This window comes from Microcebus murinus, chromosome 5 (genome assembly GCF_040939455.1).
Source record: "Microcebus murinus isolate Inina chromosome 5, M.murinus_Inina_mat1.0, whole genome shotgun sequence".
Taxonomy (NCBI): domain Eukaryota; kingdom Metazoa; phylum Chordata; class Mammalia; order Primates; family Cheirogaleidae; genus Microcebus; species Microcebus murinus.
This window is the reverse complement of record NC_134108.1, coordinates 19,975,382-20,001,703: the sequence shown is the minus strand read 5'-3', so window position 1 is coordinate 20,001,703 and position 26,322 is coordinate 19,975,382. Positions and strand designations below refer to the sequence as shown.

Sequence of the window (26,322 nt, the reverse complement as noted above, 5' to 3'; positions counted from 1 at the left end):
GGTTTTGAATTCCTGATCTCAAGCAATCCACCCGCCTTGGACTCTCAGAGTGCTAGGATTATAGGCATGAGGTGCCACGCCCAGCCTTCCTTCAGTTTTTTAAAGTAAATTTTAATAGCTCTTCACAAAACATATTAATATATCCAGTAATTTAATTTGTAGTAACTGATAACACTTATGCAGGTATCCAGTAATCTTAAAATCTTAAATCTTATTGATCTTAAAAATATTTTAATGAGTTGATCAAAAATAAAATTTGGTTTGTATATGAATGTTCATAGCAGCATGATTTATTATAGCCCCCAAATTGGAATGACCCAAATGTTCATCAACAGACGAATGGACAAACAAAAATGTGGTATATCCTTACAATGCAATATTACTTAACAATAAAAAAGAATAAAGAATTGACACATGCTACCACATGGATGAACCTTGAAAGCATGCTGAGTAAAAGAAGTCAGTCACAAGATTATATGCACTGTGATTCCATTTATATAAAATGTCTAGAATAGGCAAATCCATAGAGATAGAAAGTAGATTAGTGGTTGCCAGGGCTTAAGGGGGAAGGTAATGGGGATTGACTGCTAGTGAGTATGGGATTTCTTTTTGGGGTGATAAAACTGTTCTGGAATTAAAGAGTGGGAATGATTGTCCAACTCTCTGAATATACTAGTAGCTGTTGAATTGTACATTTCAAAGGGAAAATTTCATAGTATGTGAATTATATCTTAGTAAAGCTGTTATAAAAATTTAAACATTGGTTGATTTTTATTTCAGGTGACTCAGGCTGTAGCAAAGCTGGGAATGTCTCAGATTCCTCAGAAGGATCTTTTGGAGACTGTTCGCGCAAGAGAACAAGTAACTACAAAAAAGTCTAAGCAGGAGCTCCCTCCTCCTCCTCCTCCAAAGAAGAGACAGATCCATGTGGATATGGAAGCTAAGAAAAAGTGAGAACAGACAGAGAAACTTTTCAAACTCAAGACTGCACATAATGTATTTCATACTTGCTACTTATTTTGCACTGTCACTAATCATATGTAAATTCAGACATAATTAGTATTATGGAAATTCAGCTACTGAACCGCTCACTGCCCCTGAGTCTTCTGAATATTCTTCTTCACACTAGCTAAGCGTCTCAATTGTCTTGGATGGTTTTATTTATCCTGTGTTCACTTAGGAGAACTCTGTGGCTGTGCCCTTCTTTGTTCCTTTCCCATCATTCACCTTGTCCACGACTCTATTTATTCGTTCTTTCACTAGCCACAATGATGATGATTTTGCTTTGACATCCTCATTCTTTGTGAATCCACTTCTTCCTCTCACCGTTAAAAAATAATTGATTCAGGGAAATAATTCACTTTTAGTCTTCTTTTTTTCTTTTTCCCCCCTTCATTCTTTTTTATGTTTTCTTGTTTCTTTTGTTAATTTCTTTGCCAGATTCATTAGCATATTCTTGTTTGGCTTAAAGATCCATCTTTGGCATCAGATGTTTCTTTTTATCTTGTTGATTCAAAAGAAAACCTAGCATCTTTATAAGAAGGAAAATTATGATTGATACATATTATGCTTTTACTGATATCAGATATTCTATTAAACTATACAGTGTCCCAGGTACTGTACCTTACATGCACTATAGCAGATAGTCCTCAAAATAGCTCTTGAAAGGTACTACTCTCCTGCTTTTACAGTAGAATCTCAGTGCTTGGATAAGTGAGCAATTATTTTGAGCCTGAATATAAATGATATGCTTTTACTAATTTAGCTTATGTTGGACAAAGCAGGATTCCAATTTTACCAGATGTTCTTATTTTGATAATAAAGGTATGTTTCTGCCTCCTAATAGCTTCTGCTTGTAAGATCAGTGCACCTCTGAGTTGCAAGCAGCAGTGGCCGAATGTTTACTTTTGGAGCCAAGGCAGCATGGGGGAAAGATGCTTCTGATGTTAATATTAGAATAGATCTCACATTTCCTCAGTGCATAATATCTGCCAGGTATACCTGGCAGTGTATCTTTCTAATGCTGACTTTGTGCATTTGGAAGCACAGAAGGCTGTAAAAGACTAGGATGCATAACTGTGAAATCCTAACTTAAACAAGACCGTATTGTGTAGAGTGCATTCTGCTGCAAGAAACAGAATACCATACCCAAAATGACTTAAACAATGAGATCACTGATGATATTACATTACAAAAAGTCTGGAGGGAGGGCAGTTTTAATGGGAGGTGTGGTTCAGCAACCCTCTTCTGTGGTCTTTGTCATCCTTGGATGTTGGCTTTCACCTTCAGCATTGTTGTCTCAGCAAACTTACCCCCTGGTCTCACTGGCCAGGATTCAGTCACTTGCTCGTGCCATGGGTGCAAGGGAGGTTGGAACTAACTAACTTTTTCAGTCTCTGTGGGTGTGTTTTGGGGGACTGGGACAGCAAGGAAGAAGTGTGGAAAGGGGGTGTCTGTTGGGTGGGCAACTGTCGGTGAGGGTCACAGTCATCACCTCCATGCTTTGACGGATGAGGATATTCCTTCACTTCATTCTTAAACAAATAGAGGCTTGAGTACATCCAGTTCATTACAGTTAAATCTCCTCATTAGAAAGGTTATTTTTATCCTCAAATTCTGCCCCTTCTAAGTGTACTCATGTGTACTAGTTCTTTCTCGAGTGATATAGAGCCGTGTAGCTCTCTTCAGTCTGTTTCCTCAGCCTTTGAAGATAACTTTTACATTCTGATTTTCATTTTCCTAAAGTTCAGAGTATCCTTCACAGTTCCTAGTGTGACATGATTTCCATGCTCTTTCATATCTTTAGTCTGCTATCGAAACCGCTATTAGCTTGCCTTAAAATGGACTGCCCTTACAGTTGAGAGCCTTAAATAACTGCTTAAAGCACTGCCTAGTTTAAAATGTGTGCTTAAAAAATGGCGGCTCCTTCCCCCTTTCTTCCCTGGGTGCTCAGGGTAAGCTAGGGCTGCCATTTCTTAGAATGTGGATATCTGTTACTATGACCCGAGATCATCACATCACTCTTGCTCATACTGAGGGCAGAACTTGACTGAGTCTCCAAGATCATTTTATTTTATTTTATTTTTTGAGGCAGAGTCTCGCTTGTTGACCAGGCTAGAGTGAGTGCCGTGGCGTCAGCCTAGTTCACAGCAACCTCAAACTCCTGGGCTCAAGCAATCCTTCTGCCTCAGCCTCCCCAGTAGCTGGGACTACAGGCATGCACCACCATGCCCGGCTAATTTTCTATATATATTAGTTGGCCAATTAATTACTTTTTATTTATAGTAGAGACGGGGTCTTGCTCTTGCTCAGGCTGGTTTCGAACTCCTGACCTCGAGCAATCCGCCCGCCTGGGCCTCCCAGAGTGCTAGGATTACAGGCGTGAGCCACCTCGCCCGGCTTTCCAAGATCATTTTAAATGTGTGATCTTTCTGTGGCCCTCGTCTACCCTGAAAGATTAAACAGAACTCTGCTGTTCAGACGACAGAAGGAATGTACCCCTGCTTGAGCGACAGCTCAGTCCCTGGTTATTTACCTAGAGCATCACAAAATCCTTTACATGTTACAAGGAAAATTTACCTTGATCAAAGGACAAATATTCATAATTCACTAGAAACACTTCAAACGAAGTTTCTGTAACAATCAGCAATAACACTTTGTGCTTCTGCCTGAAGTACTGAGAACTCGGTGGGGAGGACATTGGTTAAGACAGTCCAGGCTGGGCATGGTGGCTCATGCCTGTAATCCTAGCACGTTGAGAGGCCAAGGTGGACGGATCATTTGAGCTCAGGAGTTCGAGACCAGCCTGAGCAAGAGTGAGACCCTGTGTCTACTGAAAAAATAGAAAGAAATTAGCTGGACAACTAAAAATATATAGGAAAAATTAGCTGGGCATGGTGGCACATGCCTGTAGTCCCAGCTACTCGGGAGGCTGAGGCAGGGGGATCACCTGAGCCCAGGAGTTTGAGGTTGCTGTGAGCTAGGCTGACACCACGGCACTGTAGCCTGGGCAACAGAGTGAGACCCTGTCTCAAAAAAAAAAAAAAAAAAAAAGAAGACAGTCCAGCTCCGGGTGAATCCCAGCTCTTGTATCTATTGGCTTTGTGGCATGGGATAGTTAATGAAAACCTCTGGTGATCTCAGTTTCCTTTATCTCTACAAGGGACAATAATAGTATATACTTCATAGGGTAGTTGTGAGGATTCCTGGAGTTAAAAATGCACATAAAACACTTAGAAAGGGCCAGGTATGCAGCAGCAGTCAATGCCCATTTCCCCTCTGGCTTCTCTAGCTGTGGTCTGACCTGCCCTGTCAAGACCGCTCAAGCCCGCCCACTGTCTTCCTTCCTGCTGTCACTATCGTAGTTCTGGCTCCTGTTGGCACTACAGCCTTTTCTCTGCTCTTGCCTCTCTTCCATGCCTTCTCCTTAGTGAACACTGAGAATGTGAATAGAATCATGGCAGTCCCATGCTTCAAACCCTCCCTTGGCTCTCAGCTGCCCTTTTGTTAAGTCCAAACTCCTTAATATGTCTTGCAAGGCCTTCCAGTCACTGGTCTGTGTGATTCTTGGCCACGATTTCAATTGTCCCTCCCTGCAAGTGCAGTACTCACTATTCCAGACACACCTAACTACTTGGGAGTTTGCAGAATGTGGTCTTCCCTGTCTGTGCTCTCCCTTGGCAAGGAAAATTGCTAAGCACAATACTGTTTTTCTCCATCCCTTCCCTGACTGGATTAGGAGCTATTCCTGTGAATTTCTGGAATTAGCACTTAGCAAATTCTTTTGTTACTAATTTCCACTGCTTACTAGTCTAGAAGCTCCTTGAGGTCTGAGATTTGTGTCTGGTTCACCTTTGTTATCGAGAGCCTCGCCCAATCCCTGGCATATGGCAAGGCTCAAGCGTGACGTCGTATTGAACACAAGAAGGCACAGCCTTGAGGAATGTCTGTACGCATTCTTTTCTGATATTATCTAACGAAATCTGGTTTAATTATCTGCTAGAGTTTATGAAAATACAAGTGATTCCTTATAAAGTTAACAATTTTTTAAATATGTAGTTTAAAAATATTTCATTATTTTTGTCAGTTATTTATTAACACTATAGTATTCTTACTCTTTTCATATTTTTAATTGTACATACATGATCTTATTTTGCATGGCTGTTATATTTCTGGGTGGCTGTATTTGGGGAGTGTTTGAAAACACATGCCTGATGGGCACTTGGATTGCTCTTTCTTGAGCCAAGTTAAGCAATAGAAGAAAACAAATGACAGATGGTAACATTTGCATCTTATGTCAGGTTTGATGCTGTAAGTGCAGAGCTGTTGAACTGGATTTTGAAATCAAAGACTGCCATTCATACCATAGAGATAAAAGAGTATAAGAAGATGCAAGAGACCTCAGAAGTGAAAAAGAAGCTGAAGGTAAAACATAAACCAAAAATATCCTAGTGCATAAAATATTTCATCTGATTAGATTTTCTGTTGGCCTAAAGATGTGCTGGGATCCAAAAGCTTCCTGTAAAATAAATGTAAGCATAAAGTAGCTTTTAGAACGTTGTAGTAAATTTTGAATCCATTCACTCTAGCTGTGATCAGATTCCTGTTTGAAGGAGGACTGTTTTTTCCTTTTTCCTCTTCAACCATTGAGGCATGCAGTAAGGAACACTTCCAGTGGTGATTCAGTTATTATACTATTTTTCAGCTTGTTTAGATCTACCTTAATCTGGTGCCTAATAATTTATGACTTTGTGTAAACATTATGCTGAAGATGTTTTGCCTTCCAAATACAACAAACTATTTCAAATTTTTAAATTTCTCCAATATATTCTCTTTAGAGAAGAGACACAGTTTTTAAAAATAAATATTATTAAAATGTATGGGATCTTAGCTCTGTTATTTTGCACCCTTTTGTGTGTTACTGAAAAGTGTGGTGGGCATTTGCAGTGCTGTATTGTCCCTGGTGCTCACACGTCCCTCTGTGTGTCACTACATTAACAATTTGGGCACCTGGTGTCAGTCTGTAGTAGCTTCTGTATCAGACACAGGGTTTGTTTTTAAAGAGTTTGGAGGATATTTAACAAACAAGATGCGCATAAATATCTAAGGTATAAGTTAGAAAGTGCTAGGTAACATAGAAATTGAGAGGACCCAGGACGGCAGGTGTCTCTACACAGTAGTGAAGTCCAAGGGTGAAGGGGCCTGAGCTGGCCTGCAGGAGGGTGGGTAGGGCACAGCAGGCACAGGGAGTCCTTGAGCAGGGGCACCAAAGTGGGCAAGCATCTAGTGATTGTTGGAACAGCTACTGGATTTTGTTTAGTGCTAGGTATGTGTGTCAAAGAAGAGAGTTAAAGCCGAATGGGTGGTTTGAAGTCAGACCTTGACCAAGTTTGAATGTTTGAATGGGAAGTTGAGACTGATTTCTGCATTATCATTCCACTGTAGCTGCTCTTTTCCAGGTCATCATTGGCCGTTCAGTTTCCACATGCAAAAAATGCATTTCTGTTCTCATCAGAGCTGCTCTCTCCACAGCATTTGCCACTGTTTACTCTTCCCTCCTTCTTACACTCGCAGCCCTTGGCTTCAGTGACCAGGTGGTCTTTCTGAAATATAAATCTGATTAGACAGCTCCTGTGCTTGCCATCCATTAATGGCTTCCCACCACCATGGGGATGAGATCTAACTCCATAGCACCCCAGCATACAAGGGTACTCTTCCCGCCCTCTAAACACGCCTCATGCCCTCTCATTTGCCCTTCTGACTGCTGCTCTCGTCTTACTCTTACCTTTTTGAGGTGCTATTTTCCTTGCCCAGAATGGCCCTCCATTAAGTCCACCTTGCTGTGTGGCTGAAATGCCCCCTACTCCAGGAAGCCTCCCTTAGCCCCCCAAGAAAGAGTTAAGTGACTCATGTTTTGACTTCCATATGGCTTTGGCCTTACTTCCGTGAAAGCCCTGCTTGCCTGTGTACTGTTACTTGTTTCCATGCCTGCCTGTGAGAGCTTAGAAACCAAGGATAGCCTGGCATGGTGGCTCTGTAATCCTAGCACCCTGGGAGGCCAAAGTGGGAGGATTGCTTGAACTGATGAGTTCGAGACCAGCCTGAGCAAGAGTGAGATGCGTCTCTACAAAAAAATAGAAAAATTAGCTGGGCGTGGTGGTATGCGCCTATAGTCCTAGCGGCTAGAGAGGTTGAGGCAGAAGGATCGCTGGGCCCAGGAGTTTGAGGTTGCAGTGAGCTATAATGACATCACTGCATTCTACCCAGGGTGACAGAGCAAGACTTTATTTCCAAAAAAAAGAAAGAAAAAAAAAGCAGAGAAAGAAATCAAGGATAATTTTTCATTGCTCCCTGTTCTTTCAGTACTTGGTAAAGCTCTTGGAAGAGGGGACATGAAAACTGTGGGTGGACAGGGGCAGGGGGACGGTGGTTGAGCTGGGAGCACCTTCATCAGAACCCGCTGTACAGAGTTTGGAGAGCCAGAAAGCAGTGATGCCCGTGTTACAACATTTCATATGCTTCTTACAGTTCTGAAAGGCTGATAGATGATATTAATGATCATTGAACAGCCCAATTCTCAAAGACCATTCAGGTGGCAGAGAATTTGGCAGTCACAGTGATCTTCATGGAACAGTTTCCACAAAATATTAATAAGTTAAAGTCCATCCTATGATCCAGGAACAATTTTAATGGCAGAAAATGTTAGTATGACATTTGACGGGATTAACATAACATAACATACATAATTGTATATAAGGCACGATTGTATATAAGGCATGATTGGCAGTTCCTATGTCTTCTATTTAATAGTTATCTATAAATCCATTTGTTTTGTTGTTTCAGACAAATACTAGATGCCAAAGAATTGGAAAAAGTGTTAAATAAAGAAAAATTAATCATTACTCTCATCCTTAATTTTTCTTGCAAATTGGGGAAAGATTAAGCTTAATTTTTTTTTAGCAAAGTAAGATCTCATTCCAAGGGATGAAATACCTGAGTGGAGAATCCATGGTCTAATCTCCTGTTATTGTTAGAAGTAGCAAAAAAAAAAAAAAAAAAAAAAAATCAATTTGTAAAAAGCAGATAATCATTTTTTCTCCAGTTTAATGTGACTTTTTGCATTGATCCTTAGTTAAAAAAAATAAATGGTGTTTCTTAGACTCTCTTGCTAATGTTTCCTGGTCTTTAACAATAAAAATGGTTGTTCTACCTAGTCACATTAAAGTGTGAAGATCGAAATGGGATAGTTAAATTTATTTGATAGTGCTTACATGTAAAGAATTTAGAAGTGGGATTTTTCTCTGGATTGTCTGGTTGAAGTAATAATATGGGTTGCTTGGAAGTTTCTATTGTGTTATGATATGGACATGATTTGAATAGTTAACTAATTTATAAATATCAGTTGGGGTTGGAGGAATGGGAGAGATTTCAAATACTGAGTTTTGTGCACATCCTCTTGTGTGTATGTGTGTTCGTTATTTTGCTTGTCCATTCTTATTAGTCCTTGCAAGATTTTGGTCTTGAGAATATTAAACTCTAAAGACAAAAATATTAAAATTACAAGCCACTCCTCAGGCATAAAGAACAAAATGCTTTAGTTTGAGTTCTAAAGGATATTTTCATGATTTAAAAATTACGTAAGAAATATGATTGTGGTTGAATTTGTATTAGACTCTAGGCTTAATATAACACCAACAACTAATACCAAGCCTCAAAATATTTCTGTGTCTTTTTCTTGTTAATTAATTTTTGTTCCGTGATCTTTGTCATAGCACAATCAGTTATTTTGACTCAAACTGTTATTTTTGTGGTGTAGCATACTCGGGCTATGTAGGTGAATACATATTCTGGATCTAAAACAAAGTAATTTGGTTATTTTCTCTTGATAGGAGCTCATAATTATGGTGTACATTTTTTTTTCTTATAAAAGAAACCAACATTTTATAGTTGCTATGATCATTGTTTGGATTTATCTTTTCAGATTTATTCATCTCTGGAGGGCTGGAGGGTAGCCTGGTATTACATAACTTTGTACCGTAGTATTCTCTTAGGTTAATTTTGACTAACATGCCTAAAGAGAATGTAGGAGGGACATTAAACCTAAAAATTTAAAATAGAATCACATTACATTGAGAAGAAAGTTTACAATATTCTTAATATTGGAACTTTATTTTCAGGCATTAGAAAAAGAACAGACAGAAAGAATCCCCAGACTGGATGAATTGAAACAAACTGGACAAACCCTTGTGGAGCAAATGGGAAAAGGTAAGACCCCCTTTTTTTTTTTCATATTTTTTAGATGGCCACACCAAATAATATTATAGTTTGACATATTAAATATTTGTTTTAAAACTCTCACCCTCTTTTTGTCAGGAAAATGGTTTACAAAATTTTTTTTAGGCATTAGAATCTTTTAAAAAATGAAATTTTATACTGAAGCTGATTATAAAAAAACAGATAAAAGCAAAGATGTTCTGTTTTTATATGGGGCCAGGGAATCAGAAACCCTGATACATTAGTAGAATAGTTAAAATTAAGTGGTATAGAAGATTGTAAAACCTCATCCTTTGGGGTTATATGTTGGGAGTATTTTTTGCAGGGTGTGTAGCAAAATAAAACTTTATTTATGCAACATTTGGGAATTGAAGTTAAATTAAGGTAAATCCATTAAGGGTATTTGATTTCTGATTACTTTCAATGTATTATATTGATTTATTAAAATTTTTTATAGTTAAATTTGATAGGGTATTACTTGTATTTGAAATTTTTATCTGCAAAGTTTTTTTTTTGCTATAGCTCCCAGTGACCCAGAGGAGTCTAAAGATTAATTTTCTAGCTATGCAGGTTTACAAATGATTCTCTTTGTTCTACCTTTGAAAGACATTTCTTGTATTTCCTATTCCTAATTCCTAGTAATAGTAAGTGCTTTGGAGTGTGCTGTAGCTCTCCTTGACAAAGCCACAGACACCTAAAGCAGAATTAGGAATATTAGTTTGACAAGAATCTTCAAAATGGTAGCATTAAATCTTTTTTTTTTTTTTTTGACTTTTTATTATGGAAAATGCAACTATATACAAAGCAAATCGAATAGTATAATGAACTTTCTTGTATCAGTTACTCAGGTCAGTAATTGACAATATTCTGCCATCTTTGAATTGTCTATGCTGTTATTCACTCTGTACCCTTTTGATTATTATTAGTTTTATATTTTTTTTGCAGAACTATTTACTTACATTGAAATACATGAAACTTAGATGTGCTGTTTTGATGAATAGCTACACCTGTGTAACCTACACACACAAATCACTATATAGGAAATTTCCATCTTTCTAGAAAGTTCTCTGGTGTCCCTTTTGGATCAGTCACCTTCCTCCAGTTCCAGAAAACAACTGTTTTTATTTTTTCTTTTGACCTTATTTTTGCCTCCAGCCTTTCAAAAAATATATTCACTTATTTTGTGTATTTCCTGGACACATACACACATAGGTATATGTACACACAAATGTAGTATAAAACATATATGTGTCATGTATGTTCATTTATTTTGAAATTATGCAGATATATCATTATCAGTCCATATATTATTAGTGAAGGTTAATTTCTCTCTGAAAAAAAAAATTAAATAGAATAGTATTTTCTTTTAAAATCCACCCTAAGCATATTGTCTTAGTTATTCTATGTGTGGCCACCTGACTTGGAGATTGCTCTTTCAAATATTTACTTAAAGAGACCCAGAGACATACAGATGATAATTTCCCTTGAGGTACTAATTCTTTCAATAGTTATAATACATTGGGTGCTCAATTTATGTCAGTTACAATTGTAGATTCTTTACTTCTAACTCAACATTGTACCTTGGAACTCAACGGCTGTGTGTTGTGAATGTGGGAAAACTTCATGTGTCTGTGTGCTGAATTTACCCCCATTTCTGTGTCAGCTTTTAGGTGATTTGGCAGAATTAGACTAATTAGAATTAGTCTTCCCTATCAATCTTCACTTCACTTTGTTTAGATGGGAAGTTGGTGAGATGTTGTAGTGAGAATAGCAGTGAATGGAGAACAGGTGAACTTGCATTCTCCTGTCCTTTTCTAGTTTCTTGACTTTGGGCAAGTCTTAGAACTCTTTTGTTTCTTTGCTCTGGCATCTGGAAAGTGAAGGAGTTCATTAGCTGACTATAGCCTTTGCTCGATTAAATCTTACTGTGAGTAGGCAGGTCCTAGAAATACATACTGTGGGAATTGAATTCACTTGAAAGTGCTGTTCACAAAAGGCCCAGTGCAACATCAAGGAATATATGATATGTGGCTTTATAAAGGAATGAATTTTGTCACCTAATGTCTACTTGTCCAATTTAATAGGAAACTGTTTATATTTTGTATTACCGTTTTCCCCCAAGCATTGGTAGAATTACAAATGCATTCATTAGAGGACCCTAATTCTATTCATTTTTAAAAGATATGTCTGTTTTAAAACATTTTTGGGATAAAAGTGAGAAGCTGGGAAATGTGGGAACTGAACTGAATGGGTCTATATATATGGTTCAGTTCAGTTAGGACTGAGTATCAAATTCTTCAGGAAAACAGATGTTCAAATAATCATGTCGCTGTTTTCCTGAAACCAGTTTCATCAAAAGCCCACCACAGCCAAGCCCGCTAGGTCTTTCCTGCCTAATGCATTTCACTTAAGTTTTGTGATATCTCATAGAGCATAAAAAGGTTTCTAAAACACAAAATAATTTGTTTCATTTGACATTATGGCTGATATACCTGGTTTGCTTGGTTTAGCTTATCTTGTTCCTAGAGATCAGTGAATTATAGAAATTTTAAAAGTTGCATTGGGTATCATAAGTGACCTTTTGTTTTACATGCTGGTTTTTTTTTTTTTTTTTTAGTTCGAGTTCCCATTACCCTGGATTTTGATTGCATGTGTTTACAAAGCAGAATTGTTTTATTGCCCTCCTACTCAGACAGTAAAAATGCGAAGCCCATCCTTTCAACATGCTTGTTCTCCTCTGAATAGAAAGATTCTTTTGCAGATTTCCTGTACTTGTTCATAGTAATTTTAAAAGATTTGATAGTATTGTATACTAAGAACTGTGATAAAACCAATTATTATGTGTAGCTTCATCATTTCTAGGGACATTCTCTACCTTTCAAAAATGTGAGACAAACAAAATTAAGATTCCAGTAATAAAACTAAATGGCATTTAAAAAATGTTTTTATAAAGTAGATAATGTTTGTGGTGCCTCAATATTTTGCCATTTGCTTATCTATGTGCAACGTACCCAGTAGGTTCGCTGATGCTTCTTGAACCTGGCTGCTGGTGTAATGTTCCTTCTTCACTCACCAGGTTGTTTCTCAGCAAAAGTAATTCTTTCTTGCCATTGATTTTGCAATATACATAACACTATGGTTTGGTCACCAAAGGCTGGAGATGCCTTCTAGGTTTTCTAGCCAGCTGTCTTTTATCTTATGACAGAAGATCTACTTTCTGATATCACAGCCCCAGATAGATCAGGGCAGTTGATTTTATTTCCTTAGCCCAGATTACAAGCTAGCAGAGTGGCACCATCCCAAGAATGGAAACACACGTTCTGTAGAAAAGGCAGTGGCTGAAGCTCTGTTCATGAGCCTTTGGCAACAGCCACACTACTCCTGACCTGCTGTCTTACTTAAGATGCCTTCCTTCTTCGGTCAAAGAACTAAACATAATTATTTTTAAGTGTGTATCATTATAATTTTTTGTTGTGTTCAAAAGAACTTAAGGAAGTGATCATTATATATATGTGACATTGCCCCATTATTTTGAATATGTTAGAATGTTGAGAACAAAGTCAAGACAAAATTTTGTAATATTATATAAAGCATCTGTTTATTTTTCATGTTTCCATAGAAGGTCTTCCTACTGAAGAAATCAAAAATGTTCTGGAGAAGGTTTTGTCAGAATGGAAGACTGTATCTCAGCGTTTGGAAGATCTGGCAAGAAAGGTTCAGCTACAGGAAGATATAAACGCTTATTTTAAGCACCTTGAAGAGCTTGAAAAGGTCACAAAGACAAAGGAGGAGTGGGTGAAACACACTCCCTTTTCTGAATCTCCCCAGCAGTCCTTGACAAGTTTGAAGGATTCCTGTCAGGTAAAGAGCCAACCGTGTGGAAGGTGAAAGAATTTCTATGCCCAGTCCCATATTTAAGGAGGGTGCTTCTCATATCAATGAACTTTAAGCTAATTCTGCTCTGATTATCTATTTGTGAGGATGTTCATCTTCAGTGTGTTATGTGACCATAATTCTTCTCTTCCATAGCGGGAATTGACAGATCTCCTTGGCCTCAACCCCAGAATTGAAATGGCTCGTGAAAGCTGCTTGGCCCTGAAGTGTCGGCCTTCTGCTCCAGATTTTGTCCAGCAAGGCTTTGATGGATTTCTGGGCCGTTACCAAGCTGTACAACGGGCTTTAGAGGATCGTCAGCAACAGCTAGAGAATGGTAAACCCATTCCTTTGGTTTTCTTATTCGATGACTTTAATATCTCTTCTCTCTGTTTGCCTGAATTTAACAATTAGTCCCAACATTTAGACCTTTAGAAAACTGCTTTTGTTTTTTGCACCAGCCTCACTCTATTTTCCTCTGTGCCTATCTTAAAGTATACTGTATCAAGACTCTCCCCTGGATTCACACTTGTTCGTAACAGCTTTCACATGCTCTAGAATGGTGTTAATAGGATATAATGATTTTTAAAGAGTTTTTTTTTTTTTTTTTTTTTTTTAAAGAGAAACAGGTACTCCTGTTTCTTCCTTTGGTTGAGGTTGAGGATTATTTGTCGTAGGACTAAAAAGAATGATCACTTACTTCTGTTTTCTAAAAAATGGTTAAAGTTTTAGCCAGGCCATCATCATGTCTTTTAAAAGAAATCATGTTCCTGTTTCAGAATCCGAAAAATTTTAGAGTTCTTCATTTTGGAATGCACTTGGTTTTGGGAAGTTAACTGTTAGGGATTTTGAAAGCTTTGTCCCTCATATTACATTTTTTTTCTCCCCAGCTGCTGTTTAAGTTAGGAATTGTGTTGTATTGTGTATTGTTACGGGTTGCACATGCTAAAAAGCGCTACATGTAACCACACCCTTACTTCTGCAATTGTAGATTGCATGATGGCTTGAAGAATCTGTATGTGTGCATGTTAGGAAAATGTGTCATGTTGCCTTTCTTCTGGAAAGGTATGGGGGACACCATGTGTTTGTTTATTGAATCCAGTTAAGCTAGAATGTGAGATAAATCTTTGAGAATACGTCTTTCTCAATTTCCTAGTACAAACTACACTTTCATTTTTGACAGTGCTCAGTAGGCAGTTTAACTTTTGCTGCTAGTAGGTGTCACCTCTTTGTGCTTCGAATGAACTCACTTCCTTTCCACACAAGTGTTACTTGTAAGTTATTTTTATGTTAGTGACTGACGTAAACACTATTCCAGCGGGTTTTTGCATTCATTATTCCTCAGAGTACCTGTGGCCGCCTGGTCACAGTATTTCTGTATAACGTCCACCACTCTGTAGATGGGTTTGTCTACACACTTGAGTTTATAGGAAGACTGCTTGAGAGGATCTTTGTTTCCTTTTATTCTTTGTGTAGCTAATGGGGAAAAAAAGATTATATGGGACAAAAGGGACCTTGTTGTTCCATCTTCAGAGAGACATTTCATCATGATGAAATGAAGAAAAATGATAGTGGGTTAGTTAATATTTCAAACGTCAACATCCGCAGGAATGAAGTCACTGTCTGACTCTCAGAAATGCCAGTGGAATGATCTATTATGTTAACTAACAGAGACCCTTTTTAATTTTAACCATGGGGTCTCACTTATCATGTATTGGAATTCACTTATTATATATAGAAGATGAATGGTATATATAATAGTATTAGGCTCCTAACATTATTTTCTCAAAGCAAATATTTTTTAAATAAGCAGAACTGAAGAGCCAACCTGGACATGAATATTTGGAAACATTGAAAACACTGAAAGACATGTTAAGTGATTCAGAAAGTAAGGCCCAGACATCTCTGAATGTCCTTAATGATCTTGCCAAGGTAGAGAAGGCCCTGCAAGAAAAAAAGGTAAGATATATTACTACATGTTAAAACTCTAGACTTTGTAATATCTGATATTACATATTTTGGAGTGTTTTTCTAGAGTTTAAAAAAATTGGTCATTTTGGTCAAAACTGGTCCAAAAATTTCTTATTATTTGAAGGTTAGTACTATAATGTAGAATGTCAGATAAAAGAAAAGATAGTCATTAAATATTTTTAATAGAAGAAAAGCATATGTTCTTCTGTTGTAATTAGATTAAAATTCTAAACCGGTTCATAATCTGCTAAAATATCTTTAATAAAATGAGGGCTGTCAGTTGAATTGATTTGTACTTTTTTTCTATGTTGAATAAAAATGCTTCCCCGATGATTCAGTTGAGTAGATCAGGTTCTGCAATATTTTATTAGATAAAAAAGGCTGGCCATTGGGCACTGCACGCTCTGCCCACACTGGATGTGTTGTTCGAGTGGTTTTTGGTATTGAGAATACATTATGTTGCCCACACACGATAACTCATAAAGGAAAAGCTTTAGCTCTTTTGATTATGCCTATGTTTTTCATGAGCTTTTCACAATGGTTTTTTGATAAAAATGCTTTTTAAAGTGACTTTTGACTTTATATAGCCCATATTATTATATCTGTATAGACACATTGTTGTGTATATTTTTAATCTTTTAAAACTTTTTCCAGGCCCTTGATGAAATCCTTGAGAGTCAAAAACCTACATTATATAAACTTGCACAAGAAACCAAGGCTTTGGAGAAAAACGTTCCTCCTGGAGTAGAAAAAACGTATAAGCAAGAATTTGATGATGTCCAAGGAAAGTGGAACAAACTAAAGGTCATGGTTTCCAAAGATCTGCATTTGCTTGAAGAAATTACTCCCAAACTCAGAATGTTTGAGGTAAATCCAGAGGCCACTGGGAGTTTAAGTTTATTACAGGGTAAATAGTAATTACCATGTAAGATTCAAATATCTATTATTTGAGTATTTTGCATTCTTTCTAGACCCACATTTTATTATGTACTTAAGCTGGGATTTATCAAAGGCATACTTTTAATGTGCTGGAGAACACATTTATTTCTTTTGCCTTGCAGAAAAGTCTTCTTGGTAGTGGTAAACTGGCCCTTGAAGATAAGAGAAAATTGCTTAAAAATGGTCAAAATAATATTTCAGGCATGAGGGGCCTGCATGAAGTGTGGTGATTAGATTGTAGCGGTAACTCGGTTGGAGTGGTAGAAGTAGCCCAGGAAGTAGCAGATAGCCGAGTCCAGGAACCTATTTTTGTTGTTGTTGTTTTTTAAGATTTTTGGCATTTGAAGTTGAAAATCTAAACTGGGCCATCAAAAACCGGTGTCACGCTGGGAAAGCAAGTAGTTCCAGGCACATGAAAGTTCAGAAGCAGGATCCTTTGCTACATCTCAAAATGCTGACAGGTGAAGCAATGGTAAAGGTCAAGAGGAAAGAATGAATGTGAGGACATAAAAGGAGAGAGTCAGTGTCAGATAAGACAGGCTGGATTGTAATATTTTGCCTGTGAGAAAGGTGGAAGTGGAGTTTCCAAATCCGCCTGGTTTTCTACTAGGAAAGATCTGGATAGAGAGTGGACCAATCACACACTCAGTAAGGCTTCCTGTCCTCCCAGAGCCTCCTCACCTTGGGCTTTTTTTTTTCCTATGGGTCAGGGATCTTTGTCTTTTTTGTTTTTCTTTGCCAGTGTATCTCATGCTATACTTCTAGCACAGTGCCTAGCAGAGAGAGGGCATGCAATAAATATTTTTTGATGAATGAAATGAGATTAGTAACAGGAGATTTAAATTTGGAGATATATATTTGGATGTAGGTCCTAAGAGAATTGTGTGAGGAATGTTGCTTAAAAAGTGAAAAGATTGAAAGTGAAGACAAAACTTAAGAAAATGTATGTTTTTAACATCAAAGTCAGAGAACAGTGTTAGAAGAGGAGCTGGAAGTCTGTTCGGATCACTGTGGATGGGATCCAGCAAGATTCCATGAGTGGTGACCATGGAATTTAGAGGGACGCTCTTTGGCTCAGGAGCTAAGGGACAGTCCCAGTGAGTGACCAGCAGGAGCATACAGAGGGAGGGGTTGTGTGTGTGTGTGGCTGTGTGGTGATAGTAGCAGGAGGTAAGTTCTAGACTGAGATTTCATTTGAATAAGCAATTAGGAAGAGAGATTTGTTATGTGCGGCTTAGTATTTTTGACCCATTTAACTTTGTGAGTGATCCCACTTCTTATATGTTGCCAGTAGTAATTGTTTCTAACTTGAAAAATGAGAATTACCCTATTCATGATTCTAAAATTTTTGGTTATGGTTCAAGCATTGGATTATTAGAGATTTTCAACTAGGGGTGATTTTTACTCTCCAGAGCAGGGGTCCCCAAACTATGGTGAGTTGTATAATTATTTCATTATATATTACAATGTAGTAATAATAGAAATAAATTGCACAATAAATGCAATGCCCTTGAGTCATCCTAAAACTCCCTCCTCTCATTCCCAATCCATAGAAAAATTGTTTTCCATGAAAACGGTCCCTGGTGCCAAAAAGGTTGAGGACTGCTGCTCCAGAGGTCACGTGTTAATATCTGGAGACATTTTTTTGTTGTCACATCTGTGGGGGGAGGTGTTTAATGGGTAGAGGCCAGGGGTGCAGCTGCACAGGACAGGCCCCACAACAAAAGCGTTATCTGTTTTCCCAAGTGTCAAAAGTGCCAAAGTTGAGCAATGCTGGATTAAGTATTTCTTATCTTTTCAAAATATCATCTTTTAGTTTTCCAATTTAAATCTGAGAGGTATTTGGGGGGAATTTACAAATGAAGATTAACTTCAAGGTTAATCTTTTGACCTTTAAAAGTGAGTTTTAGGGTTAGCTAAATGTGTGCCACATTTTAATATGTAATTTAAGGAGAATAAATATTCTCCCAAAACACAGGACAGAGTCCTGTGGTTATAGTAATCAGCTTTAGGATTTAGTGGGTTGTTACTAACGTTAGGATAGGTTACTTAATGTTGTTCCTAATCCAGGCACTTAACGTGGCCAGTGGGAGTATGTGCCACGTATTTATTTCCATTAAAGCGTGTGTGTCTTGGTATTCGAGGTTTTTTGTTGTTGTCCTTATTATAGTAGCAGACTTGTAATGTCCAGGGTTTTTTTGTTTGTTCCTTTGTATGCCAACTACAAGATTGATGACAATGTCTGTATTTCTCAATTGTGCAAAAACTTCTTCATTGAAATGCAAGTATTTCAATAGATTTAGGAGGTACAAATGGCTTTTGTGTTACATGGATAAACTGTGTAGTGGTGAAGTCAGGGCTTTTAGTGTACTCATCACTCAAATAGTGTGCACTGTACCTAATAGGTAGTTTTTGATCCCTCACCCCAACCCTCCCCTTTTCTGAGTCTCCAAAGTCCATTTTACCCACTCTGTGTGACCCATCATTTAGCTACAGCATACAAGTGAGTACATGTGGTATTTGTTTTTCCATTTATGAGGTACTTCACTTAGGATAATGGCTTCCAGTTCCATCCAAGTTGCTATGTAAGATGTTAGTTATTTCATTCTTCTTTATGGCTGAGTAGTAGTCCATGGTGTGTGTATGTGTGTATATATGTGTGTGTGTGTATATATATACATACATACATACACATTCCAAACTTTCTTTATTCTTTCAGGGGTTGATGGGCAATTAGGTCGATTCCATATCTTTGCAATTGTGAATTGTGCTGCAATAAACATATGAGTGCATCTGTTTTTTTGATGTCTTTTTCCTTTCTTTGATTTGAAGTAATTGCTTATTACTTCACTACTTACAATTCCCTTTGGTAAAACTTTAAAATTGGTCCCCAAAGTTATTAGATAATTACAACAAATATTCATTTGCGGGTTAGCATTGTGTTTCCTTTTTCAATGACCTAATATATAATTTTTTAGGCATTTAAGTTCTATTTGTCTTTAAGGCAGGAGGCATAGTAAGTTTTAGATTTAATGCCAGTTTTTAATGATGTTTCTTAGGAATAAAAATAATTGGATTGTTTATTTTTAAAATGCATTTTTTATTATGTAAGTAATACATGAAGACTGCACATTGTGAAGAAATTGAATAACACGGAACTATTTAAAGAGAACATTTAGAGTTCTTGTTCTTCCCCAATACCGTTTTCCACCACCCTGGAGGCAGCTAATATTAACAATGGCTCCTTGCTGGAGGCTAATGTATTCAAATTAAAAAAGGGGAGTCCATGAATATTGTTAATTCTAACCATTTTTTCTCCACATTATAGAAACAAATGATATTGGAAAGCCAGGAGGAACATTTAAGTAGATAGAGCTTGGATTGTGAATTCCACTACTTAAAATGATAATGCCTTTCATTGACATAGCACATTTACACTTTGAAAGTTATTTTCATGGCTGTGTACTTGCTTTTTTCTACTATCCTATAATACTTTGTGTAAGATGCTCTTGTTTGTGTGTAAATTAAAAAAAATTATTTTTAATTATTATGGGTACATAATAGTTATATATATTTATAGGGTACGTGTGTTGTTTTGATACAGGCATATAATGTGAATTAATCAAATTAGGGTAACAGGGGTATCCTTATTGTTGATTATAGTTGCTTTGTTGTGCTATCATATATTGTTCATTCTATCTATCAAACTATATTTTTGCACCCATTAACTATCTCCACTGTTCCCTGCTACTCTTCCCAGACTCTGATAACCATCATTCTACTCTCTGTCTCCATGGGATCAATTGTTCTTAATATTTACCTTCCACATATGAATAAGAACACGTGAGATTTGTCTTTCTGTGCATAGCTTATATTACAACGTAATATTCTTCAGTTCCATCTATGCTGTTGCAAATAGCAGGATTTTATTCTTTTTATGGATGTATAACATTTCATTGTGTATATGTACCACAATTTCTTTATCCATTGATCCATTGATATGGACACTTAGGCTAATTCCAAATCTTGGCTATTGTGGATAGTGCTGCAAATAACATGGAGTGCAGATATCTTTTCATTATACTGAATTCCCTTCTTTTTGATATATACCTACTAGTGAGATTGCTGGGTCAAATGGTAGTTCTATGTTAGTTTTTTGAGGAAACTCCATTCTGTTCTCCATAGTGTTTGCACTAATTTACATTCCCATCAACAGTGTACGAGAGTTCCCCTTTCTCTACATCTTTACCAGCATTCATTATTGCCTGTCTTTTTCATAAAAGCCAAAATTTTAACTGGGTGAGATTCTATCTCACTGTAGTTTTGATTTGCATTTCTCTGATGACTAATGATGTTGAATCTTCTTTCATATACCTGTTGGCCATTTGTATGCCTTCTTTTGAGAAATGTCTATTCATAGCCTTTGCCTATTTTTTAACCAGATTATTTTATTTTTTTTCTATTGAGTTGTTGGCATTCCTTATATATTCTAGTTATTAATCTCTTGCCAGATGTGTTATTTGCAAATATTTTCTCCCATTCTGTGGGTTGTGTCTTCAGTCTGTTGATTTTTTGTTTTGTTTTGCAGAACCTTTTCAGCTTGTTGTAGTACCATTTTTCCAATTTTGCTTTGGTTGCTTGTGCTTTGGGGATATTACTCAAGAAGTCCTTGCCCAGACCGATACCGTGTTTCCCTGAAAATAAGACAGGGTCTTATATTTATTTTTCCTCAAGAAGACACCCTAAGGCTTATTTTCAGGGGATGTGTTATTTTTTCCTCAGAGCCTCAGCTTGCAGCACGCACAGGATGGCCGGGACCTAACAGGGGGAGTCAACCTTGTTGGTGGGGCTGCCTGCACCTTTCTAGTCACCTCTGGGATAGTTGCTGTCACGATGGGGCAGATGAGAAGGGCTGCTCATCTTCTTTACCGCTCCATGACGAAATGTATGGGTTGTGCAGATTTGCTGCATAGCCACGCCCATCACTAGGTCTTATTTTTAGGGTAGGGCTTATATTATGCAAATGCTTAGAAATCCTGTTAGGGCTTATTTTATGGGTAGGTCTTATTTTCAGGGAAACACAGTATCTGAAGCATTTCTCCAACTTTTCTTTTAGTAGTTTCATAGGTTCAAGTCTTAGATCCATGGTTTTAAGTCTTTAATCCATTTTGATTTGGTTTTTGTACATGGTGAGGGATAAAGGTCTAGTTTCATTCTTTTGCATGTAGATATCTAATTTTCTTAGGACCATTTATTGAAGAGCCTGTACTTTCCCCACTGTATGTTCTTGGCACCTTTATTGAAAATAAGTTCACTATAGATGTGTGGATGTATTTCTGGCTTCTTTATTCCGTTGGTTGTGTGTCAGTTTTTATGCCAATACCATGCTATTTTGGTTACTACATCTCTGTAGTATAATTTGAAGCCAGGTAATGTGATACCTCTAGTTTTGTTCTTTTTGCTCAGGATGGCGTTGGCTATTCTGGGTATTTTGTGGTTCCATATAAATTTTATGATTATTTTTTTCTATTTCTGTGAAGAATGTCATTGGTATTTTGATGGGGATTGCATTGAATCTGTGTGTGCAAATTTTACTTTTCTGTTATGTATTGGCAAGACAGTGTTTTTCCTCATTTGCCTGCATTTCCTTTGTCTCCATGGCTGGTTCCTTTTGTACAGATAAAGATTGGACCTACATATTTACAGTGTCATGCTCAAATCCATTCTTAAATTCTTTTTTTCTGTGCCATGTCAAAGTAATGATCTTGATTCCTGTACTTAAGAATTAAAATGTTAGGCCAAGCTTATGCCTGTGGTTCTAGCACTTTGGGAGGCCTGGGCCGGATGATCACGTAAGGCCAGGAGTTTGAAATCAACCTGGACAACAGTGAGACCCCATCTGTATGAAAAATTAACTGGCATGGTGGTGCATGCTTGTAGTCCCAGATACTAGGGAGGCTGAGGCAGGAGAATTGGTTGAGCCCAGGAGGTTGAGTGAGCTATTGTGGTTGCTGTGAGCTATTATGATGCCATTGTACTTGGCCGGGCAAGAGAGTGAGACTGTATCTCCAAAACATTTGGAAATACATGAAATAAGTAAATTTTTTTTATTATTGGTTTTAGACAGAATTTTGTTGTGAGTGATGGGGATAAAATAGTATAAAATCCTAAGAGGCTGCTTATCTTTCATTGCCAGCTGTGATATCTATGGATTCTGCAAGGTGTTTTGTATTCTGTATCCCCCCCACCCCTACCCCATTCAAGATCTCCTGCAATGTGGTATAACTGGGAAATCATGAAAGCGTCCCCAAGGCACACACAAAACTTGGTCTTATATTTTCCACATCACTCCTGCCTCCTCGGACTCCCTTCCAGTCCTTTCCTGCTGAGTTCATTCTCTCATGTCATCTCTTGCCGGGGCAATTCCATTACCCTTTAGATCTGACTCCCACTTCCTGCCTTTTCCCTCTGGAATTCATTTACCACGCTGGTGCCAGAGTCACACTTCTGAACAAGATTCTGCTGTCTTAGCCATAGTTATACAAAATACTTTCACAAACGTGTCATCACCCTGCCCTTTTCTTGCCTGAAGCAAAGCCTTTCCTGCATCCCCACTGTGAGTTGAGTCAGGTGGGGAGACTATGGTGAGTCACCAAGGACCACCCTTGGCCTATTGTCTTTCTCCAGAAATGTCACATCAAAGTTGATAGGCACTCACACCCTCTTCTCTTGTTCACAGCAATACCCACAGCTACATAATCATTCTCTCCTGTGTGATTCTGCTCTGTGTCATTTATACCTGCACAATGACACCATCTCAGGCCAGTTTTTATTGTGGTTGGAACTGTGTGTCTGTCCTCCCCTAAGGGATAAGCTCTTTGAGGATAGGAACCCTGTCTGGCATGCACCAAGTGAGCTGATGTGAACGCAATTGCTCTGTAGGTGCCTTTTTTAGTGAGGTTGGATCCTAAGTGACAGGACACCTGAGCAACCAAAGGCATACATCAGATCAGCCTGCCTTGACTCAGAATGTGGAAGGGGCCATACTGGACTCAGAGACATGCAGAACCAGATTTTGAAATTACTTTGCAAAGCATTTTAGGGTTAAAATGCAATAATAAATACTTTCTAAGAGTAATTAAGAGTAATAGTGTGACTGATTTAACTCTTTCTAGGTAACATAATTGATATTATTAACTCATAAGGTGTTTTTTTTTTTTCTCATTTGTGAACACATTTTACTTTACTAAAGGGAATAATGGTATGTTCCATCTCTTAGATTTAAGAACTTTATTAGTTTTAGAGAAATACATGTAGTGGCAATGTCATAGCTTGCCTTCTCTACTAAGTGAGAGAGCACTTTTTCAAGGTAGTGCTTTTGAGGTTAATGAATATTGCTAATATAAAGCCAAACAAAATGGAAACCTTAAATTACTATTTTAATTCTGGTTTCACAGTTCTTTGTGTCTTAAAAAGCTGTGGACATTCCAACAGAAGGGGGAGGAGAAAAGAAAATGCCAAGAATTTAGCTGTAATCAAGTCTTGAGAGGTAGTTGTATATCTTGGAGTCTTACTGTCTTAAATCCAGAGTTACCAAGCTTTAAATTTCCTTCATTCTTAGCTCAGGGGATGGGGCGAGAAGGGGGTGGAGAGAGGGTTAAAGGAATTGTTTTAATGACCTTACATTCCCTTTCTGTGACCCAACAGCAGGAGTTGCTCATCCAAAATGCTTATAAATCATTGCCTTGGAGCAGCCATGGTCAATGTGGAATTCTGACCCTTCCAAACTAGAATATTTGGTATTTTGATTTTCAGAACTACCATATTAGGAATTTTATATTTACTTAAATATTTGTGAGTAAAAATTAGAATGAGATGTGGCTGCCTCAGGTTAGTACTTACAGTTTATTTTTTTGCATGTGAAATAATGACAGACATTTGTTTTAGAAATTAACTAGTAGTTTTTATTTTTTGTTTTGCTTTATAAGAACTGAAGTCCCACAAAGAGGTGTGTGTGTGTGTGTGTGTGTGTGTGTGCGCGAGTGCCTTTATATATTCATTCTGTAAGTGGATGGAGGTGGAGAAAATATTAAATGCTCAGTGTGGCAGATTAGAAACTCATGTGCATCAGCTGAGTGGTTTTTAAATGGATGGAGAAACACTTTTCGTGTGAGCTCTTTCGTGTTGTTTGTAACCTCTTTGCTGTGGAATGGACTTGAACATGATCAGACTTTTGGTATTTTTGCACAGGAAACATCTGCTACGAGTGGATTGAGGCAATACTTTGCTTCTAGGGAAAGAGGGGGAAAGGGAGGACAAAGCAGAGCTCCCTGTCTCCTGCCTTCACCTGCACACAGGTGGTAGCTAGTATTGATCTCTGTAACTCATAACCCTAAGCACGTGGTGTGGTCACAGGCTGGGAATGCAGAGGGAATCTGCTGCCGCCAGGCATTTCTAAAGTTCGGGCCTTCCCTCCTTTACCTGGTTTCATTCTGGTGAGCTGTGTTTGGCCAGGTCTAGTCAGATAAATGGTTGTTTTTAAACAGTTACTTTTATACAGTTACAGGATCAAACAAGCATTAATGTTGGCAGCAATTTAAAAAAATTAAATGGATGCTTATGCAAACACAGACTATTCCTGGCTGCTTGTTCTGGTGGTGCCTCTGATGGGACATAGACACCAAACCTTGGAGGTGGTAACTCCTTTATGCTGTTAATCTTGGTAGTGGCAAAGCAGTTGGGTTTGTAGCTTAGTAATAACAGCTGCCATTTAGTGCATTCTTCTGTGTGGTAGCCTCTGTCTGAACATTATCTCTCTTTTTCAGAGCAGCCAGGCAAGGTCGTTGTTATTATTCCTGTTTTCCAGATGAACTGCTGAGACTCAAAAGGATATGAGTTAGATTTCTAGTCAGGTCCTGAGCTCCACAGTCAGACCTTAGTCTTTCTCTTCACGTGGCACCCTGCCTCTCTTAGCATGTGGCGTGGTCACGATGACATGCAGGATGTCTAGTAGTGAGAACAGTGTGGCTTTTTAGATTCTCATCTGCTCCTTTTGTGACTGTTTGGGATGATCAGTTGGTCTACATGGCTTGTCTGTGTCTGTTGCTTTCCTTCTTCTTTTTTCTCACGTCGCAGTGTGAGAGCGAGGGAAGGAACAGGTACGTGTGAACTGTGCGTGCCTGTATGGCTGAGAGGGAGAAGGAAGGAGGGAGGAAGGAAGGAGATTGGGGCTATAAAACTTCCTGTCGTATTCCAGTGACTGGAGTAGTTAAGGCCGCCTTTTTCAATACGAGCCAATAGTAGTTAAAACCTCCTTGGAATATAATGTTTCCATGTAAATTTTGAAAATCCATGGCCCAGGAGACTATCCATTTTCCTTATTCAAAACTTAAGTTAATGAATTTCCCAGTTACACTGCAGTAATGTGTTCTTAGCAAGCTCAGGATGGAGATTAACAGTGCAAGAATCTGTGGTGACTAGTTAAATGGACAATTTTAAAAAGTGACAGAAGAGATCTGTAACCAAAATAAAATACTCACCATGTAGCATGAGCCTGCGTAGATAGTGACAGGCAGGCTGGAAAATGGAGGGAGAGGAAGCTTGGAGAAAGGGCACAGTGGGACTCAGAGAACCTTCAAAGCTCTGCTTGGAGTAAAGGGGGTGCAGAAGCGCTTAGGTGGGATGGTGTGATACTAACAGAGGAGCCAGAACAGCCTGGCTGTATAAGCATTTTTTGCTTCCCATCTTCATCAGGGAGTGGCCCTCAAAACCAGAAAGGGTAGAATAGTCATTCTCGAGAGTGCATTAGAGCCCGAGCTATGAATCACATGGGTTCTTCCAAATCCATAAACCTGCATCCCAAATAATAGTATAATTTTTACCCATGGTCTCAGGGTCACTTCATGATCTTGTGAGAAATTACTAGAAAAATGGAGATGGACAAAATGCTCTAATTAAGGAGGAACATTAGTTTCTAGAAGCTAAAGACCTAAAGTAAACTTGATGTCAGTTCCTGGTAAAGCTGTAAGATAAATGACCAATTAGAGCTGTCATATGTGCTTAGGGAAGAATGCGGTGGTCACTAGGAATCAACATGGGCGCCACTAATAAACTTTGCCCACACTCATTTCCTTTCAGTGCTGCTTTCTTTTATTTTGGGGGGGGGGAGGGATGCTAGAGTATTAGACACACAGAATAATAGAATCTCACATTTGAAGGTGGACCCTCATGTAGTTCAAATAATGCTCACCATTTATCATCCTTGGC

General features: G+C 38.0%; 1 protein-coding gene across 9 annotated transcripts in view; it reads left to right on the top strand.

The window, feature by feature from the left end:
• Positions 1-26,322, top strand: part of UTRN (utrophin) — a 478,755-nt gene that overhangs the window by 137,475 nt on the left and 314,958 nt on the right. For 7 of the 9 annotated variants that reach the window (XM_076002896.1, XM_076002897.1, XM_076002899.1 and 4 more), the window contains 7 exons: positions 781-950; positions 5,301-5,424; positions 9,177-9,264; positions 12,893-13,134; positions 13,303-13,483; positions 14,957-15,105; positions 15,772-15,984. In XM_076002896.1, coding sequence (XP_075859011.1) covers positions 781-950; positions 5,301-5,424; positions 9,177-9,264; positions 12,893-13,134; positions 13,303-13,483; positions 14,957-15,105; positions 15,772-15,984 — 1,167 coding nt within the window. The remainder of the gene's footprint in view (positions 1-780; positions 951-5,300; positions 5,425-9,176; positions 9,265-12,892; positions 13,135-13,302; positions 13,484-14,956; positions 15,106-15,771; positions 15,985-26,322) is intronic. The other 2 variants (XM_076002898.1, XM_076002894.1) reach the window with 1 other exon arrangement.